Source organism: Anneissia japonica, unplaced genomic scaffold (assembly GCF_011630105.1).
Source record: "Anneissia japonica isolate Jap-2015-1 unplaced genomic scaffold, ASM1163010v1 scaffold1511_len2985839_cov193, whole genome shotgun sequence".
Classification (NCBI taxonomy): Eukaryota; Metazoa; Echinodermata; class Crinoidea; order Comatulida; family Comatulidae; genus Anneissia; species Anneissia japonica.
In genome coordinates this window covers 273,243-296,132 of record NW_022685291.1, presented here as the reverse complement: position 1 = coordinate 296,132, position 22,890 = coordinate 273,243, and the positions used below count along the sequence as shown (strand labels likewise).

The 22,890-nt window shown below is 33.6% G+C and overlaps 1 protein-coding gene and 1 long non-coding RNA gene across 2 annotated transcripts in view; both read right to left on the bottom strand.

Moving 5' to 3' along the window:
- LOC117109536 overlaps window positions 1–3,602 on the bottom strand; it is a 40,940-nt gene extending 37,338 nt beyond the window's left edge. The window contains exon 1 of the long non-coding RNA XR_004445544.1: window positions 3,540–3,602. This is a non-coding gene — a long non-coding RNA (uncharacterized LOC117109536). The remainder of the gene's footprint in view (window positions 1–3,539) is intronic.
- Window positions 3,603–5,617: 2,015 nt separating this feature from the next.
- LOC117109791 (zinc transporter 5-like) lies at window positions 5,618–22,890 on the bottom strand. Its single transcript, XM_033252216.1, has 17 exons — window positions 22,753–22,890; window positions 17,795–17,926; window positions 17,059–17,181; window positions 16,457–16,523; window positions 15,704–15,789; window positions 15,377–15,464; window positions 15,166–15,250; window positions 14,927–15,003; window positions 14,268–14,438; window positions 13,562–13,841; window positions 12,187–12,392; window positions 11,498–11,655; window positions 10,330–10,459; window positions 9,667–9,952; window positions 8,527–8,753; window positions 8,203–8,331; window positions 5,618–7,307 (listed from the first exon to the last, which is right to left on the bottom strand). The coding sequence occupies exons 2-17, from the start codon at window positions 17,863–17,865 to the stop codon at window positions 7,128–7,130; spliced, it is 2,364 nt and encodes a 787-aa protein (XP_033108107.1). The 5' UTR covers window positions 17,866–17,926; window positions 22,753–22,890; the 3' UTR covers window positions 5,618–7,127.

Below are 22,890 nucleotides of genomic sequence, written 5' to 3'. Positions count from 1 at the left end.
ACTGTATATTTAACATCTGTATCCATCACCACATGCATACAGTAAATACTGTACATGCATTCAAACATACACATTCAATACGTAAACGTATCTACATACCATATCATTCTAATTCACAGCTATAAAAATATGAAAAGGAGAGTTCATCTTTTACAAACACAAATTCAATATATTTAAGCTGACTGATTAAACAAAATAATATATTATGGATAGGAAAAACTAATAACGTAAACCAACAAATGAACATCTGTAGTTCAACAGCCTTCGCTGTAAACCCTAGGCCTATATGAAGAAGAGGGACGTGTTCTACTTTTAACATTGGTAGCGCCAGTTCTAGCAAACTGGACTGAAAAATGTAGCAACAACAAAGACCTACAATCATACAGATGATTGACAGATAGTCAGTGAAACTGTTTGCAATACAATACTGTATGCATACTGGTTTTATAAAAAAAAAAAAAAAGAAGATTTTTCTGGGTTTCTAGGTTTGACCTAAAAAGTAACCAATGAATTATTATTTTTTTTAAAAACAACTAATGATTTTCATTTTATTGTATGACTGATACTAAAGTACAACTGATCAGTTTTATTTTTTTGTTTTCTTTTATTTCATTTCCAAAAACACAAAATGAAACAAAATTTTCACCGATGCAGCGGCAACATAACAAATTGATCAAAACAAAGAGATAATGACAATAATAATCATAATATTATTAATTACAATTATTATACAAAATAAACATCACACACAAAAAAACACCAATAAGCAAAACTTCTAGCAATAGGGCCTATAATGTTTTAGTAAATTATATATCATAAGCATAGATATGCACACATCAATATAGTCATGGTATACAGATAATTTACATTATTGTTATTAACATAAAATTGTGATTTACAATAATAACAATACCAATAATAATAATATTATTGATTGTTATAAAACAATATCTATTTTTCATGTTGAATATTGACCTTACTTTAGTCTTAATACATGAATCATGTTAAGAGGTTTATTAATGTACATTTTTTATGTTTTCCCCTCTAAATATTGGTGTTTGTCTTGTATTTTGAATGTTTTTATATTTTTTGTACTGTAAATTGTCTTATCCAATTAAATGTTTGATTGCAATTAAAGTTTAATTTTTGAATTTGAAATAATTTTATTATTTATATAAAAGTAACACTACAAAGAGTACTTCTTTACTTCTATTTTCACAAGCCATTACATATTAAATTTTAAATTTACTTATTAACTAATTATTATTATTATTATGTTACAACTGGGAACATTTTGAAATGACTGAAACACAATAAAATTGTGACATAACATTAAGACACAAAAACAAGGTAATTTCTAGTGCACTAATTATTAATTATTATTATGTTACAACTGGGAACATTTTGCAATGACTGAAACAATCAAATTTAAAATTTATAACATTAAAACAAAAAAACAAGGTAATTTCTAGTGCACTAGTATAGTAAGAATTTAGCATAGTTTTATAGTGAGATTTTATATAGCAAATCAATGGTTGCTTTCCATCCTGCAGGCTGAATTGTTATAGCATTCCCTCATTTGGTGATAAAAATACATTATAAATTAATGGATGATTGCCCAAATAGCATAGCATATTCATGGTAGATGTAAGAATCATAATAGAACTTGAATACACTATTTGAGTATTTAATATTTTCTCATCAAATCCCAAATTACAATATGCATATTTTTGTTATTACATAACATATTTGAGAAATTTGTTTTATTACTAATTAACTTTGTCACCAACTTTAATGAGCAATGCTCCAAACTTTCCCTGGACACCCCTATTATCTTCGTCTAAATGAACTTAAGTATAATTTGCAGAGGGTTGGGTTGCAAAAACGGTCCTTTTGGGAGTCATTGCTAGTTGTCCATATACAGAATTATAGGTAACGATCACACATTCATTTCACGGGCCATTTATTACGATAGTAATAATGCTGGTTCCATGAATATTTTATTGTCTAGACTTGCTTATTAATTGTGTTTCATTTATTATTTGAAAATGACATTTACCCGATAGGTACTACTAAGTATAGTCAGACAATTGTTGGACGTACCGATAAATTTTATTTCTTGGCAGATTGGAACTTACTATAGATGAATCATCATGGAAAGCAAAGTTAAATAGATCAGAATAGATGAGTTATTAATGTGTATTTATTTATTTATTGTCATTCATTCCTTTGGTCGTTCTGTCCTTCGCTCATTTATTTACTGACCATCATTCTTAGCAGTAGATTATCAATAAAGCATGACTAATAATTTGGACCCTAAATAATAAACAAAGAAAAATGAAAATATAAGAGCCACAATATGCTAAGATGTTATAAAACTCTCATATAGAGGTCAATGTTTAAATTCTTTAATTTCTCACTAACTTCAAGTAATTACATCTTTTGAAATCTTAAAGATTTTTTATAATAAAACTGTATCCATGTATAAACATCACTATAATAATTAATATATGGTATAAATAAAATATACACAGTAAACACATATTCCATTTTATTAGGTTGATTATTATGGTTTTCTGGTAAGCCTTTGTTTAGCAAAAATTTAATGGATCAAAAAATTTTTTGAGGGCATACACACACACACAAGTGTAAAATTCAATTTATTCTGATGCTGTCACTTCACACCCCCTATTCCACAGTCATACAAGTAAACCTGCCAAATGCTGGGGTGGATGCAGGGGGTACAGACTATGCAATCGCACCCCCCTAAATTGTATTAAGAAAAATAATTGTTGTATTGTATTGCTGATATGAATTACTGGTAATTTAATGTATGAGGGTGCACCTGGAGATCCTTATTCTCAAAATTTTTGATGATGAGAAAATAAACGAAGAATGAAAATGAAAAATGCAGGTATTAAAATATATTAATGGCATTACAGTAGTCAGCCACGATGGACTGACCCCTCTCATATGTTACTGGTTGCGTTACATATATATGTCTTACTTTTAAGAATTGCAACTTCGTCATTTGCCTCGGATGAAAACAATTGAAAAAAAATAAAGAAATGAAATAAAAGTGGGTGAAATCCCCACAAAAGAGAAAAAAAGACTACAAAATAAATTCCACCTAGGCCTAGGCCTAGGTAGCCATCTTAGATCTAAGCCTAGCCTAGACCTAGAGGAGACATCTTTAAATTTTTCTCACCTCAGCCACAACCCTGGTGTGTCTGAGGTAGTGCGGCATTTTTTTCCATAACCTTGTCAGGTACTGGAAAGAAACAGGGTAGGCTTAGGCCTAGGCCTCGCCCTCAGCCTCTACTACTACTCTGCCATACATAGCCAGCCTAAAAAGAGGGGAAGCCACGCGGGGGCTATCATTTATCAAAAAGTGAGAGAGGCCTACCTAGTCCTAGGCCTACCTAGCCTGGGCTGGCTAGCCAAGTTTTATTCGATCAGAAATATAAAATGGTTATTTGAATCATATTTGAATATCATATTTATATCATCAGACATTTTCAAATAAAGAGTAAAGTTACCTTGAAAAATGTCACTTTATTTACAAAGAACTTGAAGGCAGCTAGCTGGAAACGTAGTTGGTAGTGTGTAGGAAGGCCCTCTATCTTATGAATATTCATTAAAAAGTTGATATTCATAGCCAATCAAATAACTCATTTTGCTTTACTCTAATATTATTATTGTATACGCTGTGAGTATTACAAAGTTATAAATCCAAAATGAATTGCTCAATCAAGATGAATTAAGATATCAACTTCTAATAAAACAGATCACAGAAATTTCTTTTCACAGATTTAATTAGTAGAAGTTATGGTAAACAATCAGATTCATTTTCTTGATGCTCTGATTACAGTTAATAATGATGGCAGCTTGTCTACATCTGTGTTTAGGAAGCCAACACACACAGACCAGCAGTACCTCCAATTTACTTCAAACCACCCTTTACAACATAAACTCAGTGTTATCAACACATTACACGATAGGTGTGAAGCACTTGCACGAAATAAGAAGAAAAATCATAAATTGTGCATTGAGCAACTGCGGTACACAAAATGGACAATGGATAGGGACAAACAAAACAGGAAAGACACGGAAAAGAAGAAAAAACAGAAAGAACCTACAATTACAGATAATGAAATGAAAGAAAAATGCTGGTCAATGTTGAAATACTATATATACAAAAAGGTATCACGGAAAGAATCTCAAGGTCTCTAAGACAACACAAAATTAACTGCTTCATAAAACCCAAGAAGAATTTTAGTCAATCCCAAGGGAGGTTCCTAAAGAAGAAAAGTACTGTTTATGAAGTCTAGTGTCTAAATTGTGAGATGGCCTATATCGGAGAAACAGGTCGAACACTGAAAACAAGAATAAAAGAACATAAAGTAGATGTGAAAAAACATATTCCAGGTATCCGTGGCACAAGAACATCAAGAGCCTCTACATCCACCGAACCACATAAATCAGCTATCTTGGAACAAGCCATTCATTAAAACCACATTAAAGGTTGGAACAACATAAATGTACTTAACAGTGAATCCAAGTTCTTCCAAAGACAAGTTAAAGAAAACATTTGGATCCAGAAAACCATGCAAGTTATGAACAGGGACACTGGCTCATAACCTGTTGATTCCAAGAGCATCATATAGGGACGCCTATCTAAGACCAAGAAAACTCGTCTACCAATCGGATTGAGGGCGTATCACACCACGTATATAGCGATGTTGACTGGCATTAGAGTCAATGCTTGAGAAAGGATAGCCAAAGTGCATCTGAAACATTGCAGGTATGTAGCATTTATTACAAATAGTTAAACAAAAGAAAAATATCCAAAATACCTCTGAAACAGGTGAATTTATTTAAAGATTTAATTAGGGCTTACACTTTACTATGAAAATAAATCTTTAGTTGCTTCTTTAATTTAATTCAGAACGTTTCACTATTCTTGATTTCACAAACAATTATTATCAACTTAAAATTAAAGAAGCCCAACTTCACATGGCTTGGGAAAATCTTTCCTGTAACAAACTCATTACAATACATATGATTTACCACAGTATTCAGCTATAATATATGACTTACCTTAACATTTGTCTATTTGCTATACATCTGACCAGTAGTAAATCTAGCAATGAAGCGCTATTGTCGATACTTACTGACGTGTGTACACGTCAAAACATGTTATTTATAAGTAGGCCTATATCATTAATTTTATTAGATGCACTACTGTATTTGCAACACTTATGTTTTTGTCTGTAATATTAGTGTCTGAAATAATTAGTTTTTTTCGATGAAGTAGTAATGTGAAGAAACCTAAGAAAATGATTTGGTCTTAAGACAGGCATTGATATTGATTGGTTTGAGTTCATGCTACAAAATGTAGTACTCTTTGGAAAAGAGTAGGAGATTTTCACCACCAGAAGTATGCCAATGGACGCAAGTCTTCTGTCTTTCGTGAGTCGCGGCTCCGCGAGCACCCCTACTAGGGATGGATATGTGCGCCTAACAAAATTACATTATTATTATTATTACTGTATTGTATTATTATTATTTTTTGTGTCTCGCACACCAAAGAAATTCAAACATAAAAACAAAAGAATATATATAAATGAAATATCTTTAATTCACATATCACATCTTATCTCAGGCAAAATTATCTTAAAACATTAGAATATCACAAACTGTGGGAATTGTATTGCTCAAAGTTGAGTTGCCAAAAATATATGCTTTTCAGAGCACAAAGTGAAAATATTTTAAAATTCCAGATATAACATTATATGCATGAGACTACCATCAGTGGCAGATTTCAAGTGGAATTCCAGCCAGCACAGCTCCCTCCTCCTTTGAATTTTTCAAAATAAAAAAAAAATGGAGAAAAAAGAAATTATATTCAAATTTTAAGTCTGATAGTGCCATTTCTGGCCATCTAGAGGTGCCATAATCATAAATTGTCATACCTCGGCTGAGGTGGTATTTAACCGCCACCTGTGAAAATCCCTCACCAGCGCCCCCTCTATTTTTAATTTCTCAATCTGCCACTGACCATAATATACTCTGCCACAGAACATGATTACAAACAATAACAATATTGTAAAACATAATAAATTATTTTACTATCATACTTTTGTTCGATTCCCTTTGAAAAGTGCATTAAGTTCATTAGTTACAATACCTGGCAATCAATTTGCCTTCTGATATTTTCAATTGCACATGCCATATGCCATAAACAAATAATCTATCCTATCACATGTATGTACAGTGGTAGCCAAATCATTTGTTTACATACTTTGCTGACCTTCGACACAGACGTGCAAGTAAAACTATTCTTTTTGGCCTCTAATTAGAGTTCCATATATGGTTATATAATGTTGATATTGAAATTTGCATATTAACAGAGCATAAAATTACCTACACTTGGTATGTTTGCAAGAGGAATTTGGATTCTGAACCTTGCTCAACAATCTTTTGCATTTAATTGGTCCCTTAAATTTTTCTGTTATCCTTATCCAACAAAACATGGAGGTATTATACTGAATTATTAAAGATAAAACAAATAAATAATAAAAAAGCAATAATATCATTCCAAAACAAAATAATTCATGATTTATCAACTGCCGTTAATTAACTACTATTAGGATTTGTATTTTATGTTTTAGATCAGCATAAAAAAGCTAGCCTCATCCTGGTTGCACTGGAGTAGGCTAAACATCATCCTTTTGCAGGTTTTCAACTGTCTAGGGCTCAGTTCTTCATACAGCACCTGCTCCACCAGTATCTAACTACAATACTTCCATCTTTATCACTGGGTTTACTTTTTTTAGATGGTTTTAATATTGAATTAGGTTAAATGTCTTCTTGCACTTTTTTTAATCCCTTTCAAACCCATCATCATTCAGTGCCTTAGCTCCTTATTCCAGTATCTAGCTTAATCTCAAGATCTATGGCTTGTCTTCCAGATGGTTTCAATCTCAAATCTAGGTCCATATTCATCATGTATTTTCTCAACCCCTTTCAAGCCTATTCTCATCCCAGCCTTTGCCTTTTGCTCTTTATTTCAGTGTCTCCTCTGATCTCAATATATGATGGCCTGTCTCTTCTAATAATTCATTTCAAATGGTTTTAATATCAAAATTTGGATCGTCTCTATGTTGCATTATCTCAACCTGTTTTGTCATTTTCATCATGTTGTCAAATGATGCACTCAGTCCTGACATATGATGGTAGTACGCTTCCTTTTCAATTTGTACTGTGAAGTTCTGTACGCCGCATTCTTTGAATATTGCACTGACCTGTAATTAATTGATAAAATACATGAGATTAAAACTAAAATTTATTATCAAGTACAAAAAAATAAAAAAATATTAGTGAATGAAATTTGTCTTTATATATATATATAGTTACTTTTATACTGCTTGAGTTAATAAACTTGAATAATAATAATAAATTAAAATTTTTAGAGTGCAAATTATATAACAATGTTAAAATCAAATTTGCTTTTGACTGAAATTTATGATGTTTCCTTAAATGTAATGTTTTGATATTAGCTTTGAAAGTGGATATTGTTGATGACTGCTTAAGGTGTAATGGTAGAGAGTTCCAGAGTGTAGTAGCTTCAAATATGAAAGATCTATTGCCAATAGTCTTGAAGTTGGTTCGGGGAATAGATAAAAGGCATTGGTGAGAGGATCGAAGGGCCCAGAAGGGGTATATATGGGAAGGAGGTCAAGAATTTTGGACGGTTGTGCAAAGATGAGAGCTTTGTAAGTCAGGAGGAGAATTTTGTACTTAATAGAAACAGAACTGCTTACTTCAATGAAAATGTAAAGAAAAAATGGAGTTTTACCAATTAACAAATGCATAAATAAAGCGGTTTCTATATTCTTTCATAAAGACAGCCATAATGAAAACAGCAAAGATAACAAGAATAAAGATGACGAGAACAAAGATGTAGGATATAAACGATGAAAATTATGAATACCAAAAACGAGAACAAAGATGAGAAGTATGATGATAAAAGTAACACTAACAAATAATAACCTTATGTATAAAATTTTAAAAGCAATTCCTGAAATTCTTTCTAACAAATCTTGATGCTATTAAACGGATTTCAGGAATACAAACCTACGAGGGCAGCATTTACAAATGTTAGCTTTGATTCTCATTCTGAATACCCCTCATTCTTACCTGGTGTATAATCTTTTGTTCATTAGCATCTGATTCAACTTGTACATGCAGTGTGCCAGCAACGACGGCTGAGTGCTGTTGCCAGAAATGCTGGTTTTTGTAAGACAGTACCCCTTCAATCACCTTCACCTGAATATAAAAAATAACAATTGGGTTCTAAATGGTTGCCATGAAGTTTAAAACTTTCCTAAATTCATCCAAAAAGTAGGTAACTAATGATGTAAATTGATTGTGTTTGGTAAAAACCAAACTGCATATTGTACTGCATATTACAATACTTTTTATAATCAAGTTTTTAAATTTGTGTGATCTGTAAAAATTTACCTTTTTAAGACCTTCAAGTATATTGTTTTCCAGATCAACCGGTGTTCTCTGTAGGAGAATTATAGAAGTCTCCTTCAAGAGTGGCATGATGCTAAGGAAGATGAGGACAGCAATGAAGATGGAGCAGATGGGATCCGCTACCAGCAAACCAAACTGATCAATAAGGAATGATGAGATGATCACACCAACACTTCCCATCGTGTCTGCCAGGACGTGGAGGAAAACACCTAAAGAAGAACCGTAATGATAATACCGCTCGTACCTTCATTTTATAGGGGTTAAAATTAACAGAAAAAGAATCATGCAACAGGTGCTATATGTACATGGATATATTTATAGGCATTATATAAATAAAGACATCAAAAATTTAAAATGGACTTTCAATTGTATAGAAAAATGTTAAATTTTACACGATACCACCATTAATAATACCTTAATGTAATAATATTTTTCAAAATCACTACAATTAATAACATTGTTCTATAACTGAGAGTGAGAGGAATTGACAGAAAATATATGAAACAAACTGTATTCCTAGAGTAATATGGTCATTCTAACAAGTTGTGATACTACAGGTATTTGAAACAACCAATAATATAAAGGTAATTTCTGGATGTATACATTTTTAACAGCTGTATACGGATGAATGTGTTTTACACTTAATGATATCAGCTTGTTAGAGGGAATGGTTAAGTCTTTTAGTCTGTAGTTAATAAAAAAATTTATGTAAATTTAGCATCTATTCTTGACAGAAAATATATGAAACATAAACTGTATTTCTATAGTAATATAAAGTTAATTTCTGGATGTTTACATTTTTAACAGCTGTATACAGATGAATGTGTTTTACACTTAATGATATCAACTTGTTAGAGGGAATGGTTAGGTCTTTTTTCTGTAGTTAATAAAAAAAATTATGTAAATTTAGCATCTATTCTTGACAGAAAATATATGAAACATAAACTGTATTTCTATAGTAATATAAAGTTAATTTCTGGATGTTTACATTTTTAACAGCTGTATACAGATGAATGTGTTTTACACTTAATGATATCAACTTGTTAGAGGGAATGGTGTAAGTCTTTTAGTCTGTAATAAAACAAATCGTGTAAATTTAGCATCTATTCTTCTTTAAATTACCTTCCATGTTTGTATTTTTATGAGTTTGACCACCTGAGCAACTTGGACCATGCGAACCACTAGCACCATGTGAATGGCCATGATGTGCACCATGCGAATGACCATGACCTCCCCCACCACCACCATGGTTATGGCCATGGCTGTGAGCATGGGCATGATCTGGAGATGACCGACCTGATCCGTGCGAATGGCCATGACCGTGCGAGTGGCCGTGTCCATGTGTGTGGGCATGGCGAAACGCAAAGATTCCGATCAAGTTGACACACAATCCAGCAACGGAAACAGTCTGTAGTATATCAAACAAAAAACATGAAAATCACATACTGATGGTAACAAATATTTTATAGTTTCTGTTTTGGGCTGAATTAGGGCTCAAACAGAAATGGGTTTATTGTATAGCTTTAGGATTTGTGTTTCTTCAAATTTAAAGTAAAAAATCAAAATGTTTGAGGAGCCTATAGTTTTAAAAGTAAGATGCCTGCCTTCGATTTCCAGGTTCTAAGGTAAGTCCAAATCCTAGAAATTCCAGGATAAAAAGCAACCTCACCCATTGAAGCTCATAATGAGACTTAGGTTTTCATCAGCATTTCCATCCATGAATTATTGAGTGCCTAGCTACTCTAAATGAAAAATTATTTTCAAATTTCCATCTAAAAAACTAACCATTAATCGTTCGGTGTTGATTTCTGGTGGGTCAAGTAGTCTTCCAAGTGCAGCAGTGAAGACAAAAAATGATACAACTACCAAAAACAAAGCATTCACAAACCCTGACAGTATTTCAACTCTACCATACCTGTAACATACAAAATAAATAATATGAACTTTAATATATAGGCAAGTTTAGAGTAGTAATTGACCAATAAAATATGTTCACTAATTTGTATAACGTGAAATATAAAAACATTTAAACAAAATCTGAATGGTGCATTAATTGATAATTACTCAATCAATCAATCAATCGTTTATTGATTAATTTACTACTAATGAACTAAACATCCTTGCAGTAAAAAGTTTAGCCTTTCCAACATTAAAAATTTCTTTCTTCTAAATTTTTATCATGTTGTGAAACACTGTAATTTCATGAAAATGAGCATCTACTATAATCACATAATGTACCTTAGCTGTATTAATTGGCTCCATCTTACTGTCATCTTGCATTTTGTTTTAAAACAGAAAACTTCATCAAACTCCAGTTTATCATAATACTGAATTCACTACCACTAGTGGCGTATCCCCAAAAAAGCTCCCATCCCCCATTCTCCCCATTGAAAATGTCAAGCAAAACAATCATGATTAAGTAGTTAAAAATCACCTTTATTTTGCAACCTAGCATCCCCCTCACTTACGCACTGAGCCACTCAACCTTCGCTCCCCCATTAACCCCAAATATGCCACTGAATAGGCCTTTTCAACGAATCGGTACACATCTTGAAGTGATGACAAACAACTCAAGTGGGTCAGATAGGCTTTTCTTTTTCCATCTTGATTTCGGAGTTCAAAAACATTTTTCAATTTTTTTTCAATGATATCGTGGTGCAGAATAATCTTTTGAGAACATTTTCCAGAAAAAAATAATGTGATACGACATTCCATTACAGAGTTATGAATTTTTAGATAACATGAGGACAAGAATTTAGCCTCAAAGCTTATCTTGTTTCTGTTGGTTACGCACCACTGACTTGGGTTGTTTGTCATCACTTCAAGATGTCTAACGATTCGTGGAAAAGGCCTATACCACCAACACCAACATGACAGAAGCTTCTTGTAGATTCTTAAACTGACCTACGTTAACTGTTCAATTACTGATTATCTAATGTATTTATTAACTGACCCATATGAAAATATCCTTGTGCTTTTCCATTTGCTCATGATGGCTGCTGTCAAACCCAGAACCAAAGCTGTGCAGTCAAATAACATATGGAAGCCATCAGATAATAATCCAAGGCTGTTGGTCCAAGCCCCATATATAATCTCAACAAAGGTGAACATCTACATGAGAAAAAAATCCAGGCAACATTAACAAAAAATAAAAAAGATAATCATAATGGGACAGCATGGGACTGGTGTCATGGTTTAGTAAGCTAGGCCAGGTATATATTTTAGACATAGAGGTACCCTTAAGTTGTGACTGGATCACACTTGGGCAGAAGTGGATTAACACCATACAGAAGACTATCACAAGGAACATAGTCTGGTGTGTTTGTGGACGGCATAAATACAAACACTCCCCTTCCTCTACTATATGCAGTCCCCTATAGCAATCAATTAATCTCATAGCTACCCATCTGGAGATGCTCAAAAGCCACTTGTACTATAGATGAATTAGAAAATCAAAAAATACACTTCTTGAGCAAAAAAAATAACTGAAATGTAAAGTTCTTATTTCAAAATTAAACTGCCGAACTGGCTAAAAGTTCAAGTTGCATGCTGAGTCCAATCAAAAGAATGATCAACAGACAAGAACAAGTGAACTCCCCACATTATGATGGCAAGCCAAGGAAGCAAAAAATAAAATCTTACCAAATTTATACATAAATAATAGAAAATCTGTCTGGAATCATGCTCCTCTAATGTTTTCTTGAGAAAATGTTTACAAACAGACATTAAAGATTGCGATGTCCTCTTCAGAGTATCGCCACTGAAGCTGTACAGAGGCATTCCTCCGGGGGAATACCCTATCAGGTTCCCTTTGCTCTTGGGTGTGGCAGTGGCAAGAATATTGGTTCCTAAGGGGAAGGATAAGAATTTAAAACATTAATGTAAAATATACATATTGCTGGGGCAGATGAAAAATAGTAGTATTCAAATTGATTTAAAAATAAATGAAAACTTATATATTTTGATCTGTGGATTAGTAGCTAAGAAGCCTGCTTTCCAATCCTAAAGTCAATGGGTTCAATTACAATAAAAAAGTAACAATAGAGAGGTTTCGCACACGTAACCATTCTGTGTTTTTCGCAATCACAGCGCAATTCAGGCCTGGGGCCTTAGCTTAGCCCTACTGTACTATACTCTCTCTTCTCTCATCATGCTTCTCAAAGGTTATTAGTATATGTAAGGTTTTGGAAATTGAAATTGAAAATTGTAGCAGAAAAATATGTGTTGGTTATTTTGTGAGCCCTATTATTTATGACCCAAAAGTGCCTGGTTACAAGTAGGCCTAGGCCTACACAAAATTCCGACACCACTAAGGTCAAAGCACCGACGTTTTGATACCCCCCAAAATGAGACGCATCCTATCATAACTTTCTGTCTTCAAATGTCACAAAAATGACACGTACATATTCAAAAATACATTTATTTTTTACACTTACGTAAAATGTGAAAAAATAAACGAACATCCTACTAGAAATCCAAAATTTCCAGTGTTTTTCCCTTACGTGTAGTGAGTGAGATATGCGTATCGTCCACACGTTTAGTGGATAGCAGCGGCCGTATGACGTCAAAAAGACGTCCCACTAACCGTACGCATTCGCGTGCGAAACCTCCCTAATCTCCACAGGAAACATAGTTATATACCTGTTGATTACAGGTATAGATTATCACACCTGTACGGTGCTAAATGATAATTTATGAATTTTAAAAATACAAAAACATTATACAACAGATATTAAAGTATAATTATTACGTGGTGCATGTTGAGTATTCAAGCATGCTAAACAGAAAGCAGAAAAAGTGGTAATTATTTGAGAACAAACATGATTTATCAGTATAATTATTATTTAAATAAATGGACAAGGCGATAATGTTCAGTGCTCTCTTAATAACCATGATTGATGTGTTTGATGTTATTATGATGTAATTTTAAAGAAAAGTACATTTATAAGGGCACATATATTATTCATAGATGATTATTTATTCTTACTGCATAGAGGGAAGAAGCCTAACACCTTACCTAGTATAAAAAGAATGGTGCTGAACACAAATCCACCAGATATACCATGGTCTTCATTCATTTCAGAGCTTAGGTTCCCGACAACATCAGCCCCGTGTTTCCCCCACAACCAGCTCAGAGCAAGAGCACAGATAAAGATGCTGACGGAGCCATAGCGAGCCGTTTTGAAAATGTCCAAACGATTGATTGATACAGCATCAATATAATAATCAATAACAAATACGAACAAGATGACTGCTAAGAAAGGGACTATGAGGGTGCTATATGACTCTTGTAAACCCTGTAATAACAATATTATAAATTTTAAAAACAAAATCACCAAAAAGCATAAAAAATTTCACTAACATTAAATAGCTGATGTATAGCTCAATTAAGCATTGAACCAAAATTATTTTTATCTGTATATAGATTTTGAAGGGTTTATGTAGACAATATATTATGAACAATATTATATAAATGGTATATTTTCAAATTTCATCTAGCATTTTGTTTTTATGAAATGATTAATTAGCATAATCGCACAGATGCCAAAAACATCAGGATCCACCTTTCATATTACCATCTTTCTGCAAAGTTTAAAACCAATTGGACTTACAAAATGTTAGTCATCATACTAACAAACAATTTACTACTGACGACAACAACAAAAGCGACAACAAAAAGAACATGGGCAAAAACAAAAGCCTCCGCATAATGATATACTTACTTCATGAAATAATGAATGATACAGCAGCCAAGGAAATAGAAGAATGGCAGACAGTAATGTGGAGAATGCATGTAGCCTCTTGGCACCACCTATGTCCACAGACAGAGTGCGTGAAGCATTCCTAAAAGCTACATTTACACATGCAACCAAGACCAGTAACAATACCCCACCCTGAAAAAGACAAAGTTTTATCATTTAAAATGAGTAGGTGGTTATAATGAAATACAAGAAAATAATAATAGAAATATATTATTCAATTCTGAAATAATGGCAATTATATATGGTACTATAGTTTGGTGGCTTTGTTGTTAATGAAAAAATAGAAAGATTTTTGACAAAAAATTATCAGCCTTTGACTGACCTTTTCATCTGAATTTCCAAATAATGACTTTAAAGATACAAAAAATTGATGTCATTAAAGGATTTGATTCTATAGTATAATATGATTCTATAGTATAATTTAATCGTAATTTATTATGAGTACAACTAAAAGTATAAATGTATGATTTAAAATGAATGGCTTTTGTTCAATACTACAGAATATTTGTATTTATATTTGAATAGCAAAAACAGTAATTTTGAAAATAAAGACGGAGAGTAATTGTTAGTAGCTTAAGTGGTCATAATGCAAGAACTATTAAATAAAATATATATCTTACCTTATGATCTGACACCCCAAGCCATGATATAATCTTGTAAAATAGATGAGTTATTGCACTGCTATGAGGCCCCTCAGCTTGAAAGAAATTGTTAAGAATGATACATAAAATGAAACTACCCCCTCTGCTCAATAACTTTAAGGATAAAATGTTTTCACCATAGCCTAGTTAGTAATTTGTTCTGCTTATCTACATATACATGATAAAAATTAATTCACATTGATGTTGTTAAAGGATACGATGCTCGACCTCCTTGACCTTCAAATCCACATCAAACAGAAGCAGAGATAAGATGGCTACCAACAGTAAAAATGCTCCTCTGGTCTGAAATGCAAACAAAATGAAAGTAAATAAACTAATAACTTAATTAAATATACAAATCAAACAATTCAATTATTGAATTCTGTTAGCTCAACACAATATATAAAAACAAAATTATATAAAACTTACCCTTGATGGACCCCCTCCTGCACCAGTAAACAATGCAGCCCCAGCTGCTAAGATCACAACATCGTAGTGTTCAAATAATAATATAGTTCTATTAAGATATAGAAAAGGTTATTAAAAGTCTACCTCTAAAAAAATTACAATGATGATAATATGTATGATGATTGATGATTATTATTCTTTTGATATTAGCATTTTTCAATCTATCAATCAATTTTTATACACCTCCCTATTTAGAAAAGATGAGGTAAGCAAAATTGTATCACCTAAGTAGTATACACCATTAACATTGCTAAGATAATTACAGTTTGTTTCTGAAATTGCACTTACCTTGCCGGACCACATATTCTGAGGCCAAACATCCACAACAGTGTTATCAATGTACTGCCAAATGCATGTTTAAGGATCCTTATCCACTGAAATACAAAGATCAGGTTGTTAAGAGGTTTTGGAGTTAAATGACTGAGGAATCACCCTATGTGGTGTGTTTTTTGTCCTGTTTGGTTTTAGCTGTGATGAGGAGCTCTAGAAACACTCGGCTGATTAACAGATCTATTATGTATGGGCGGCCATTAGGGCCAATAAACTCTACTGCCTCCATTATACTGTAATCATCGAAGCTTTCAGGATTTTATAAACATGCTCATCTCTAATTTTGTACCTTGAAGATTTGTAAATTTCAGTGTAGTGACACAAATGGCAAATAAAGAGAACTTGAATAAACTTGTAAAAATTATATTCTCTATGAGTAGAGGGAAAAAAACATTGCCATCGTATAGCGAGATCAGAAATTATAAGTGGGTCATAGCTTCATAAACCTATAATAATCGTTAATTGCTAATTATCAATATATTTTTTCATGTAACTTATCTTTTACCACACCCAAGTATATATATTTATTGCATGGATGTTTGAACTTGCAGCTTCAACATTATAAATAAAAGCAAAAAAACATTGAAAACAACAATGCTGTACGAAATATGAATGGATGTTGGGGAATTTAATGGAGCAATCACCATGATAATTCATGGTGCTTTCATCTTACAACAGATGAAAAAAGTATTTCAAATAGGCATAACTCACTTGGCGCTTTGTTACTCTTTTTCCTGAAGAAAATGGTTTTTGAAGCACCAGAAAAATACCTGCACACCTGCAAGAATGAGAAAAATAATTTTAAGTTATTATAATGTCAAACTCGTAATTACATTTGTGTAAATTATATTATTTCCATCCAACAGCAAGTGGCTTGCTGTCCAGGATGGAAGGAAGTGTTTATAAGTCTTAGGAAATGGATAATTAATTTAGCTGGTCCAATGCAGTTTGCCGGTACACATTAACACAGCTGGGTAGACTGAAGCACCGTAGAAACAGTGCGTTGCTTAAAGACACAAGCGAAATGCACAGCTAAGGATTGAAACCCCGACCTTGAGGTTGGGAAACCAAACCATTCTCACTGCGCCAAATCACTTCCACAATAAAGTCAATAAGAATGTTCACTTTGATGTAAAGTGCATAGAGGCACTGCTCAATATGTGCTACACAAATGTATATTATTATCATTAAAACTGTTTGGTTGCCTGTGTAATGGTTATGGTTTAGTATTTTTAAACCATCAAATAACCTATTAACAGAGTAAAACAAAGCAAAAAAAAAAAAAAAGTTTTATGTTGATAAAATAATCTTACCCTGATTTTATAATGAACACAAAGAGTGTTAAATGTACGGTCTTCAGAACATCATAGGCAATGAATAGTCCCAATGCACGCAGGAGTTTTGTTGCCACAAGCAAAAATATAAATGGTGTCAATCTAGAAATACATTAAGTTCAACATTTTCAGCAGCAAAATCATTAAAACATTATAAAATTAGCAGTTCAACTTGTTTACATGATTAAGAAATAAAACAATAACTGTAGCGATATTTGAATTCATTCTTTAATATTTCTATTGATATATAATACACATGACTTCAAAATACATTATGGTATTAAGCCTAGTTTGCTAAATTTATATACTTTCTTCAAATAGAAGTAATATAGAGAGCAACTTTAGCTGGGCCTTTGGTGCCTTGTAGGTAGGCACAGTGTTACGCCAGTACCAACATATAAATTGAGCTTTCCCCCTTATCCCACCTACCTGTGGGATAAAGGGGGGGGGGGGAGAGAGAGACAACATTTTCGGATAGTGTGTTGCATCTATTTCGATACATAACATAGATATGCATTGAATTGTGAATGGGAGTTGGGGGGGGGGGATCCGCACCTGGTCATGAGGGTATTTCAGGAGCTGAGCAATAAGACTAAAACCAGATGCTGGCTGGGATTAAACCAGTCATCAGCACAACAAGCAGGAACCAAACCTCTTGGCCAACTATTCAGTTTGAATAACATAATTAGAAATTAATTTAGAATTCATATTTCACCTTCTTGGGTCTACTCGACCTAAATGACTTCCTCCACCTGAAAACGTACTGTCTCCAAATTTGGCAGCCATGGTAACTCAATACAAACGTGCGTTGATCTTTTTGGTTTAACTCATTCTTATTCATGTATCTCTAAAAGGATCAATAATATTAAGTTAACCAATAAATCAATCACTGTATATCAGATAGATAAGCCACAATTTATGTATTTTCATATACTGTACCACTGAGCATACTGTAGGGTCTATCAATAAGATAAATAAAACAAAACCACTATAGCATATATTATCACCATGGATAGAGATACGGTACCGTATTTCTACTTCAATTTGCTAAACGTACGGTAAATGTCATTACATCATCATCACCACCCAATGAAGAGCCAGAATGTGCGCGACATCATTTTTCAAGACCGGCATTGTAGATCACCCACAGTGTAATATGGTGGGAGGTGAGCGGTATGACTTGCAAATAAGTCCTCGGTTTAGCACATGATTACCTAGGCAAGAGAATAGTATTTTCTTATAATAACTGTCATCTATAAATAGGCGCAGCGTAAGGGTTCCATTTACAGGTACACTAATTACACGTAATAAGCGTCATGTTATTTATCTATATACCCATAACAAGGAAGGCATGAATCCTCATTACGATGGCCCAGGCCACCTTGCTTATGCCTTTGCATAGAGAGTTGACGGGATCCAGTCAAGTCGCCCCCCCCCAGCAAAGTCGCACCCCTAGCAAAGTCCCCACCCACTAACCAAGTCGCCCCCTTGACTAAATCGAATATTATTATTATTAACAACAAACCTTTGAAACTTATTTAGAACTTTTCTAGGCCTAGGAGACAGCTACTGTAGCTAGGCCGGTGGTGTAGGACCGATTCGGCCATGAACAAGTTCGGCCCGGGATATATTTGTATGGAACGCCAAGTAGGCGCAAATCTATGCATGATGTACGTATGTGGGTGTGTGTGTGTGTGTATGTGTGGTTACAGTAATCTATTGGTGCTACAGTATCCATTATTTTGTGTTTTTGTTAAAGTCTTCTATGTTGCCAAATAATTACGGTAATGTGGTTTTAAGGAAATCCAGGCATTATTATGCTGCCATTAGTTTGCCAAAACAACAGTGGATTTGATTAAATTTGTGTAAGTCCCGTGTACGTTAAAAATTAATGATTTTGATGGCATATAGGCCAATTTCGTTTTATCTATTTAAAACAAACCAAATGTACATTATATATGCAATTATATGTTGATAATCGTGTTGTATTATCAGATCTTTATGCTGCAAATGATTTAATGTGATTTTAAGCAATTCAATGGCATTATTACTGCGGTGAGTTTGCGAAAAAAATCAGTGGATTTTATTAGGTTTGTGTAAGTTAATAAATGTTTTAAGATTCATATATTTCGTTTTATCTACCGGTATTTGAAACAAACGAACAGTGGATTTTATTAGGTTTGTGTAAGTTAATAATAATGTTTTAAGATTCATAATATATTTCGGTTTATCTATTTGAAACAAACAAATTTATGTTGATAATCAAACCAAAGGATTTTATTATTTTCATATTACAGTGTCGATGCACATATTGAAGAAGAGGAAGAAGAAAAGAAGAATGTTAATAATATTAATATACTGCCAAATTTTATTATACTTTTCGTAATATTATTAAATATTACAGTATTTGATGCTTTATGTTTCGTTGTATATTATTTCTAGGCCTATACGTTCTTAAATGATTGATTGATTGATTGATTTAAAGCAGAAAGTATATAAACGCCACAAAAAATCACATTACAGTATTAATGCCCTGTCCGGCAGTCCGACTGACGCTGACAAGCTACCGACCAACACTGTTTTTTTTTCTTCAATGATTTCGTGTATTATTTTAGAAAAAAAAAAAAACATGAAATACATCGCCCTAAAATCAAGAACTTTAACTGTAAACACCCTTCATTGAGAAGATAACAATAGAAATACACGTTTCCATGGTTACGCTTGTATTAGATAGGGCAAAACATGCCCATTCGTGCAGAACAAGTGTGCAGTGTCTGCCGATTGATGAATCACCTAATGCGAATTCACCAACTGAACCCAACCTGGTTTGAACGAGCAATAATACTGTTATAACACACAACAGAGGTTAATGATCATAACCAATGTCTGTATTACGCTTATGTAAAATAATTAATAGACAATAAAACAACACGTCGTATAGGCCATGGCCACAGAGCCTACATTATACGGTCTGTATAGGCGAACAACTCGGGTAACAACTACATTCCTGAACCATCGCACATGTTCGTACAGTTTCCATGTACAGTACAGAGATCAAGCCAGTCGGCTATTTTCGGCATTTGACATTCTTTCTTTGTCTCCGATAACATTCCTGAATTGGCGGCGTACAAAGACTTCGTCTCCGATAACATTCTTTCTTGAATTGGCGGCGTACAAAACTTTGTCTTTATTCTCCCAAGAGTATCATTGGACCCTACTTGTGGGAACGTTTCCCATTGAATTAATTGTTACTAGGCAACTTAATACTGGCAGCTTGATACCTATTTAAGGCAATTTATTTCCATTCATGCCTACAGTAGATTTAATTATTAATTAATTATTTAAATACGGTAACCAATTGGTCACTGTTATCTAGAACATATAATCGTCTTGCAATAGGTACGCTTGTTTAATCGTACATATATAATTATAATGCAGGATTAATTATATTATATTATATTATATACTTTATTCCAAGATACCTGTACAAATCAACTTTCTTGATAAGTTACAGCTATAGTTAAATTAAATTTCTTCCAAGCAATAAAGTTTCAATTTAGAATATTTTGCAGGATAAAACAATGTAAAACACTTCTTAACTAAAAATTATGCTATTAAAACTACTCCGTGAAACAATCAATTTAAACAATAATGTACTAAATCATATATTTAAACGGTATTGTGTTCTTCTAAGTAGAAGAAGTAAAAACAAACAATACATTTTTATTTAGGCCTATACTCTTTATTTCAGAAATTCAATTTTTTTACGGATGATTTCCCTGTACAGTATACCCCCTAACGTACCTGCGGCCAAAATTGCACTGATATCTAATTCACGCATTGATTACCTGTACACTACTCAGCGTTGAGACTTGGTTAGAGGGCGACTTTGCTAGGGGGCGACTTTGCGAGGGGGTGACTTGACAGGGGCGACTTGGTAAGGGGGCGACTTTGTAGGGGGCGACTTTGTAAGGGGCGACTTTACAAGGGGGCGACTTGACTAGCATTCGAGCTGACATACCACTCAGTCTTTGGTCTAATCCATTTATATGACAACACATGCAATAAAAACTGAATATACTGTAAACTGTAAATAAGAGGATTCTTATAGGATTACTAGAACTTTACTGTTTAAATAGGCCTACATCAAAATATATTCGACAAATATGACACTAATAATCATGATTGTGGAAACTCATTCTCTCGATCTGAATTCTGGCTGAACGAATGATGCTTACGATTGGTGGAAGTTACAGGACGAAGTCTACGTAAAGTTGGGTAAATCAAGGAGGTATCGGTTATGCATGTGCATTCAAAGTGTATGAATATGTTGGTGGATTGTAAAGCGTGGTAATTTTGAATATATTATAACCTAGGCTTCTTGGACTAAAACTTGGGATGAGATTTTGGAAGTTGAGAACTTGACAATGCAGGAATTAGTTTATGACTGATATATGCCACCCAGATCGAAGCTGCCAAACGAAGAATCCAAGCATAGGCCTAGGCCTTGCTTAGTTTCCTCGCCAAGCGAAGAATTTAAGCAAAGCCTAGTGACATATGAGTTTGGTACAGGATTCAGTCCTTGTTTGATAACGGCTATATATAGATAAAAGACATGACTCTTACTGAGTGGAACCATACGCCTATTTATCGACGACAGTACTAAGTACAGTATTGTACTTTTCAATGTTCTATTAAATTTACCCTGTGCATCATTCGCATTTTACCGCTCATCATAGGTGGTCTGCAATGTCAGTCTTGAAAGACGACGTCATGCATATTTTGGCTCTTCATTAGGTGATGGTGACGTACTGCCATTTACCGTACCTTTAGCAAATTGAAGTAGAAATACGGTACCATATCTCTAGCCACGGCGATATATCTGAATCTCAATCAAACTTAATTACCACTGATCAATGAATGTCATAGTTGATTGCAGACATCAATATGTTAAATACACAATATCAACAAAACAAATTGCTTTCTCAAACATGGCGGTGAAACAACAATATCGCATCAAAAACCATGAAATCATACAATTAATAATTACACCATTAGAAAACTTAGTTTTTATTATTTTATTAACCAATTAACCACTCTTGGTGGTATTACTATAAATTAATACTTTCGCATCTGTTTCCATTGTAGTGTTTAGTAGGATAGGCCTGTTAGCTGTAGCAGTATTATTAGGCCTCTACTGTAGCTAGGCTAGTAGAGTAGTAGTAGCAGTAGTAATAGTAGTAGTAGTCCTAGTATCTTATTATGATAAATGAAGGACGCGACAGTTGGTCCAAACAGGATTAATAATTATCAACAAAAAAGGAACTAAGGACAGGTAGGCCCAGGCCTTAATAATCTTAATCGGCGCTAATGCACTTCGTGTACTTCACCCTAACCCTAACCTTATAACATTATAGCAAGGCTGAAGTTGAGGTTAAGGTTAGGGTTAGGGTGGAGTACTAAAGTGCATTAGCGCCGCCTTAATCTTAGCATAGGCCTAGCCTAACTAGTAGTAGGGCCTAGGCCTAGCCTAACTTAACTAGTAGTAGTAGTAGGCCTAGGCCCTAGTACTAGGCCTCGTAGTAGTAGTAGGCCTAGGCTAGGAGGTTGGCAAACTACACCGCACGATATTGACTAGTTAAAATTGTACCATACATGACCTATAAATCTTACTTGTGTGTGATGATGTTATTCTAAAATCCAGACGAATTTATTGACCAAAATATCATGAAAACTAGATCTGAATTGAACAACAAATTCACACCGACGTGTCTTCGTAGAATCGTAGGAATGTAGCTATCGGCACTGCCG

Coding starts and splice junctions, on each gene's coding strand:
- LOC117109791 (XM_033252216.1), bottom strand. CDS start 17,865: ATGGCTGCCAAATTTGGAGACAGTACGTTTTCAGGTGGAGGAAGTCAT. Junction 12,393..13,561: donor CACCATTCTTTTTATACTAG/GTAAGGTGTTAG, acceptor CCTTCCCCTTAG/GAACCAATATTCTTGCCACT. Junction 9,953..10,329: donor TCAACACCGAACGATTAATG/GTTAGTTTTTTA, acceptor GATATACTACAG/ACTGTTTCCGTTGCTGGATT.